This window comes from Centruroides sculpturatus, unplaced genomic scaffold (assembly GCF_000671375.1).
Source record: "Centruroides sculpturatus isolate CEXI.00-Female unplaced genomic scaffold, Cexi_2.0 scaffold590, whole genome shotgun sequence".
Classification (NCBI taxonomy): domain Eukaryota; kingdom Metazoa; phylum Arthropoda; class Arachnida; order Scorpiones; family Buthidae; genus Centruroides; species Centruroides sculpturatus.
The window spans coordinates 259,931-267,648 of NW_019384761.1; the positions used below are offsets into that span (position 1 = coordinate 259,931).

Here is a 7,718-nt window from a genome sequence, read left to right on the forward strand (position 1 = left end):
TGAAAAAATATATATATATATATATATTTATTTTTTCATTTCTCTAAAGCAGTGGTTGGCAACCTTTCTGACCTCACGGACCACTAAACTCACAATTTTGGATCCTGCGGACTACTATCATGAATTTTTTAAATGATACAAAATCTGCAGAATAATGATCATAAAAGTTCAGTTTTACTATATTAATATGAAACTTACATGTTTAATTATAACAAATTAATGCAAGCCTAAAGTTCATTGCTGCTTGTTTGAAATAAGTTTATGGATTCTTAGTGCTTTTCCACAAAGGACGACAATCGCACTTACAATATTGTTTATTTTTTATTACTTATTGATAATGGTCACTTTGTATTTGGTTTTAGATTTGAATAAAAACCCCCAATTAGTGAAAAAAGAACTAAGCATTTTGCATTTCTTTCGTAATACTTTGCGTAACCTTCAGTTGATCAATGTCCAAATTTCTCCACAGACCACCAGTTGCTGACCACTGCTCTAAAGAATAGAATAATTGTTGTAGTTATTACACCAACTATTCTATTTTTGATTTACTTCTGTTTAGACAGTATTTTTTATATTAAAAATCTCTTTGCTTAACATTAAGTCTCACAATTCATCTTCAGAGCAATTGTTTCTACTTTTAATATTTCAAATTTCTTTATCTTAATTCCATATTTCAAACTTAAATTTTCTTTTTGTTTGCTTATCTTGCACATTCTTTTTTATTTGTCTGTTATCAAGAATAAAGAAATGTTGCAGATGAATAAAACAAGAATACATGAGATAAACAAACAAAATTAAAATTTAAAATCAAAATATAAAATTAAGATTAAAGAATTAAAAATAATAATAATAATAAATAAATGTTAAATAAAAAATTAAATTTGAAATATTTAGAATAAAAATGATCTCTCTGAAGATTAACTGAAAGATTTGAATGCTAAGTGAAAACAAATTAAAATATTACCACAGCAAAAATGGGTTAAGATTATAAAATAATATAAAAAAATATGGTTAATTACCTGGACTTCTGGTAATTCTTTCTCCATATCTACATCAATTCCACTATCACCTTGTAATGAATGAACAGATTCCTGTTCCATTTCATTCGTTTCATTTTCTAAATTATCCTTTGGAGTATTATTTTCCATATTGTTAACAGTTTCTTTCTCATTATTTTCTGATGTTTCATTTTCATTTTCATGTTTTTCATTAGGTTTTGAATTTTTAATGATTGTTTTTCTTTTCATAAAGTGTCTTTCTTTCAGTAATAATTTTTCTTCTGCTCTTTTCCTACCTCTTTTATTGCTTGTTGGCTTATAATGATTTTGTAAATGTCTGGCAAATTCTATACAGTCAAAAAATTCTGAAGTACATTGAGAACATGTCCACTTTTGTTGTTCTTTTGTAATTCCTAATTCTCTTGCACCCAAATTTTTAATATGTATATCATTAACATTTGTTTCTTCATTTGTAGTTTCCTGCAAAAGTTAAAAAAGTATTCATTTTAATTAATAAAAATTATTGAATGTAAATATTTTTTTAGTTGCTCCATTTTTGTATGTAAAAATTCTAAAATAACATTTTTACTGATTTACTGATGAAGCTTCTACTTTATAATAAAGTTTGATTGTCTTTAGCTGTCCAACTCCAGCTTCTCACATTAAGATACTCACTCCTTCATTTTACATTTTATAATAATGCTTCATATAAACAATATTAGTTTTATGTATCAAATCACAAAAAAAAACATTTGACCAAGGATAAGGGAAGGCAGCATAGGCTAAGACGACGTTATGGACAACAAACAATAAAAAGTATTAAAAGTCAAATTTAAATTTTACAGAATTATTGAATACAGTATGCGCCATTATAATTATCTTAAAAATATTATCAAAAATCTAAGTTAAATAAAATTTTCCCACTATAATTTTTAAATGCAATTAAAACTTAAAAATCTTCATTAATATATAAATGGAATAGTAGACATTTTAAGAGAAAATATGCCACATTAAATCAACTTATAATTATTTATATTACTAGGAAACTAACATTGTATATGTATGTGTATATGCAATAGTGATATTTGAAATATTTAACAAAGGATTTGCTAACAGAAAATTTTTCCTTAACAATTTTTTTTCACTCAAATGGTGCATTAGCAACATTAGTGCAAAAACTGATGTTAAGATATCGATATAAATAAAAAAGATGCGTTTGCAAAATTAAATCAGTTAAAATTTAACATTGTTTATGCCAGAACTATATTTTTTTGATAAATAATAAAAAAAGTGTTCAAAATAATTTATTTTGTACATATTTTAATATTTTTCATTCAAAATATTTTATAAACATAAAAATTGGCATTTTTTTAATCAGAAAAAGTCATAGGAAAAGCAGGTTTAACTGCTTTCCTTATGACTTTTTCTCAAGAAAAAACTTTTCTAAATCATTTATTTTATCATTAGGTATTATTATAATAATAAACAGGTGTCATCGTCTCTCAAAATACAATATCTTTTTTATTTCACTGTCGATAGTCCAACACGTGTTCTGCAGTCATCTTGTATTTTTTCGTGTGCATGGGATTGTGGGATCTCTCGTATGACTGGACCTAGATTCAAGAACTCTCTTGAGTTGATCGCAATTAAACCTCATTTCAGTTGAGATTGAAATGGTCGATGGAGGTTGCACCAAGGTGAACGGGGTATAAGGCCCTAGTTTAGTAGTGTTACAGAGTATAATACGTATATTTTAATATATGTTTTAAAAGAAACAAAATCACTGAGAAATGTTACATGTGTTTAACAACGGATTCGGAAAACTTTGAAAATGTTAACAATGGGTTCGGCCGAACTTGTGTGAACCCACTAAGTATCACCACTGTGTATATGTGTGTATTTGTGTATGTGTATATAATATTAATTCAATGTAATACATACAATGTAAAAATTTGACAGAAATAAATTAATATCTGTCATAATTAACAAATACAGTCTTTGACTGTTTTTGTTAATTATGACAGATATTAATTTAAACATTAATTAATAACATAATAACATGGTTAATAACATAATAACATTAATTAATAACATAATAACATGGTATAATTAACAAATACAGTCTTTGACTGTATTTGTTAATTATACCGTGTTATTATGTTATTGATTTGTGCAAAGTTGATATTAATGCAAAGCATATTTGCAGTCCTATGATGAGGATAGGCATTTCAATGTTAATGAATTCAGTTAATATGTAATACAAAGCATGTCATAGTTCCATCAATTCAATAAGAATTATATTGTTTAATACAAAGCATACTGCATCCAGAAAGTTACACAAGACATNTAGTCCGTAAACTTGACACGTGTCGGGTTGTGATTGGAAGGATTCGTAAGAAATCGGATTCCTAGAGAATGGAACATATCTCTATCTTATAGGGGGTCGACTGTATTATAATAAATAATATACATGTATTAAGTGAAAATGTCTGTTATATAAATACGAATTTTCATTCTTTGTGTGAGAATTGAAAGTTTTTAGATGTGCATAAATTGCTTTTCACCATGTCTGTTACTCCCCACCATATTCTATGCAGCAATTTATCCTCCCAAATTACTTCAATCATACCACTGGCTTTCAAATTTGCTTTCAATATGATCTCTATGGACAGAAGCTCTCTTGTCTCCATCCTGGAAATACCATCCTCGAAGCAGTTCCTTGACTTTCAGAAATAGAGTAGCCACAAAGTGGCAGATATAAACTATAAGTTGGCTAATTCCAATGTCGTACAGATCCACTGATAAATCATGAACTTCCTGACGAGCCATTTCTTACTTTCATAAATGTATCTTCAAGCGCTGGCTTTGTATAAAATTTTAAAAGTCTTATTCTAATTCAGGCTGTAAGCCACTGTGGAATGACTTGTGCAAAGATGGTATTTGGTCTGCCATGATGTGCATTTTGCATTCATATTCTTAAAATAAAAATTTTTTATGTTCTGTAACAATGGGCAATTAATTATAGAGTATAAATAAAAACTCTTACAGGGTCATCAAGTACAAAATATTTACAAAAAAATAACTTAAAATCTTGTAAATTTGTTAAACTTGATAACATTATGAGACAATTTTTAATGATTAATACTTAATTCTTTGGTGTGTCATTATATTCTAATTATTGAATAACACTACAATATTAAATCTACGTTTCCATTTATAAAACTCTTCTAATGATGGAATTAAAAATAACTAAATAAATTATAAATGCTATTTTAAAATTTAAAGGGTTAATAAAAAAAAATACATAAATAAAAATATTTTGTTTTACTATTATAAACTGCAGAAGAAATTTGAGAATCAGCTTCTTGAACATATTCAGATTCCGAATACTTATAATCATCGTCGTCATCATCATCATCATATTCATCATCATCATCATCGTCATCGTCGTCGTCATCATATTCTGATAAGTCTTTATCACCAGTTTCATCCTAATTTATTAATTTGTTAAACTTATAAATTTTATATATAATCCTCAAAAATTTTAATTAAATATGTTTAACCTTTGAATAATTACTTAATTATTATTACATTCAAAATATAAAAATATCAATTTTAATTTAGTAAAAATGAACTTTAAATAATTAAATTTTCTTAAAAATGTGTGTAATTTGAAGAAAAACAAAAATAATTTGGCATCTTCTCAGCAAGTCCTTCAGGGACTATATGAGTTGATGTTATAGGTTCTTCCCTATGTAAAACTACATAAAATTGTTTTTAAAAACACTTCTAGCATCAAGCACAATTTTATAATACCCTGATGCTAGAGAGATTTTTAAAAGCAATTTTATATAGTTTTAATATAGAGAAGAGCCATACAAATAATAAAGATCAGTTCCTCTATTGTTTAACTATATTTCTATACGAGAAAGATTATTTAAAATGACACCAAATTATTATTTACGTCTAACTTTAATTATGAATAAATTATGTCTAAATTATGAATATTTTTAAGTAAATTTTCACCATGGACTTTTATTGTAATTAAATTTTTATTAAAAGATTTAGTTATACTTACATCACTTAAAACTAATGCTTTTCTGGTTCTTCTGAGGTTATATTTTCTAGATGCTGACTGAGAAATATTTCTGGATACGAATTGATATTTCTTATCTTTGAAAGTCGTATCTTCGGTGATTGCCATTTCGCTTTTCCGTTTCCTTCCCTTGTTACTATAAGTTTGAGTAGCGCAAGTAACCGTTCCGGGAATAGATGTCTCATCTTCAGGAGAAATCTAATGAAAGTGACAGATTATTTATTTTTTAAAGCCATTGAATTAATTTTAAAATATACATATATTCTTGATGACATAATAGACAAATCGTGATGGCTGGATGACTGAAGTAGTAAAGATATCAATCTCCTTCTATAATGGCTGTATTTGCAGAGTTGAAGTCAAAGTCAATCAATTGGCATTCAGTTTATTTTAAGTAAACAAGTTCCTATTGGTTAACTTAAACTTTGACTCTCGACTCTTTGTTGAGGAATACAGCCATGGGAGATCAAATTTGAGTCGATTCCCCATAAATTTTTATAGATGATTTGATTCAGTTATCTTGTGTCTTGCTCCTCACATCATCTGGCAACTGAAACTTTTGGAATGTGGTTAGTATATGAATACAACATCAATGGTCAAGATCATAAATTTAGAAAAAACTATATATATCTCTGTATAGATTTATTCAATTTGAACTTGTACGAATCACACAAAATATAAAATGTATAAAATTCCCATCAACATTAGTAAATAGTATTCCAACAAGACAGAAAACCTTTAAATTCATTAAAGAGAAAATCAATTTTTAAAACTCAAAATGGAGTAAATTTAGCACAATTATTTTTAGTGAGAATCATGCAAAATGCATTTGAAAATTTAATGTATTACAGCATCATTTGTGAATCATAAAAACTAATGGTTAAGTTACAATGAGAAAGTTGTTTCATCATTAAAAAAAGCACTTCTGTATAGGCTGAAACTAATTTAGCTTGAACAACATCTTAAATACTTTTTTCGGCAACACTTTCATTTCTATAAAAAAAATGCTTTCAACTCTTTTTACAGGTCTACTTCAGGTTTAATAAAAAGATTTGAACTGTCTTCTTAAACAGTGTGAATCTTCTTGTTAAACCTGATGCAGACCAGTGCAAAGGAGTCAAGAACATTTGTTTAAACAATTTTTTTGTTGTTGTTTTAACTCTTTCTGCCCAGTGGGCACTAAGAGAGCCTCTTTTAGCAAGCCCATTTTAGCTGGGTGATTAGGGACAGGTCCATCATATCCGGACAACCCCCCCCAAAGAATTCCTGGGGATTTTTCGACCCATCTAGATTTGATCCCAAGTTTCCCAGTAGTGGTCAAGATGGCAGTAGGATGCCACCTTGAGTTCTCAGCCATCTAGCCATCTGTTTAAACAAATTAAAGTGATGCTGAAAAAGTATTTAAGGTGTTGTTCAAGGATTTTATCATTATAAGTAAACATAATAAATATTAAAAATACATGCATCAATTTAGACAACTAAATTGCAATAGCAGACTTTTTCATTAAACATATGTGGCCCACTGAGACTAATAACCTAACTTCTGTCTTAAGTAGTCTATTTTAAACATCTCCATAAATGACTCCCAAGATGGGAATTTGATTTTTGTTCAGCATTTGTTGCCTAGTGTGAATCAAAATCAAGAAAAATTGTTCAATAATGTATGATACTTGTGGGTTGTAACAAAATGTATTGTGTATTGTTCTGTACAGCCTTACGGATGAGAAATGTTAGCTAGTTTCTAAAATTCTGCTACAACTTTTTAGTGAAATTAGCTAAAATGCTACAGAAAATTTTTTCCCAGCTTAAACCCTGTCCCCTAATAAGCAAACCTCCCTGCAAAATTTCATAAATTCTCGACAAAAAGCATAGGAGTTATTAAGCTTCAAAGAGGGTGAACAAAATTGTGCCACACACACACACTAACATCAATACATACAGAAATTACTCCCAAATTTTTTTGCATTTCTTGATATTTCAAGATGTCCTAAGTCCAAAAATGTAAAAATCCGGGGGAATCATTTTTTGCTGGATTGCCATACTTTCCCTCTGTATAACAGCTGGGAATTTAATATTGTTCTTAATTTGTTTGGTGATTAGGATGCAATACTTTAAGCATTTTTGCATTCTAACACAATAGTTTGTTACTTATATATTTTATACAGTAGAGCCTCGATTATCTGACCTAATTGAGGACTGGGGTAGGTCGGATAAATGAAAGGGCGGATAACCGAAAAGTATGAAAAAAATCCATTATTAATGTAGTATATTATTATATCCCATGTAATTAGTATTTTAGTATATTAGTATATCGCTATAAACCTTAGTATATAATATATCGCTACTTTGCGTTGAATTTTCATCGATGTTAAGCCTAACAAAAATTTTTTTTAATAATAATCGTCGCTATTGTACCGTTAAAAATTAGAAAATTAAGCCTCGTTTAAATACTGGCTCCCTTTCATGGTCGAATGAGTGTTGCCAGCTAAAACACGTAAAAATAATATTAAAGTAGCCAAGACATAGCCAAATATTGTAGCGCCACATCACTAGCGGACATTTGAAATTTGCCGACTAGGACGGTCGGTTAACCGAGGTGTCGGTTAATCGGGGGTCGGATAATC

The 7,718-nt window shown here is 28.4% G+C and overlaps 1 protein-coding gene across 1 annotated transcript in view; it reads right to left on the reverse strand.

Annotated features, from left to right (window-relative positions):
- Nucleotides 1-7,718, reverse strand: part of LOC111628801 (zinc finger protein 226-like) — a 48,052-nt gene that overhangs the window by 30,185 nt on the left and 10,149 nt on the right. The window contains exons 2-3 of the mRNA XM_023372646.1: nt 5,077-5,292; nt 4,327-4,489 (exon numbers count right to left, since the gene is read on the reverse strand). Coding sequence (XP_023228414.1) covers nt 4,327-4,489; nt 5,077-5,292 — 379 coding nt within the window. The remainder of the gene's footprint in view (nt 1-4,326; nt 4,490-5,076; nt 5,293-7,718) is intronic.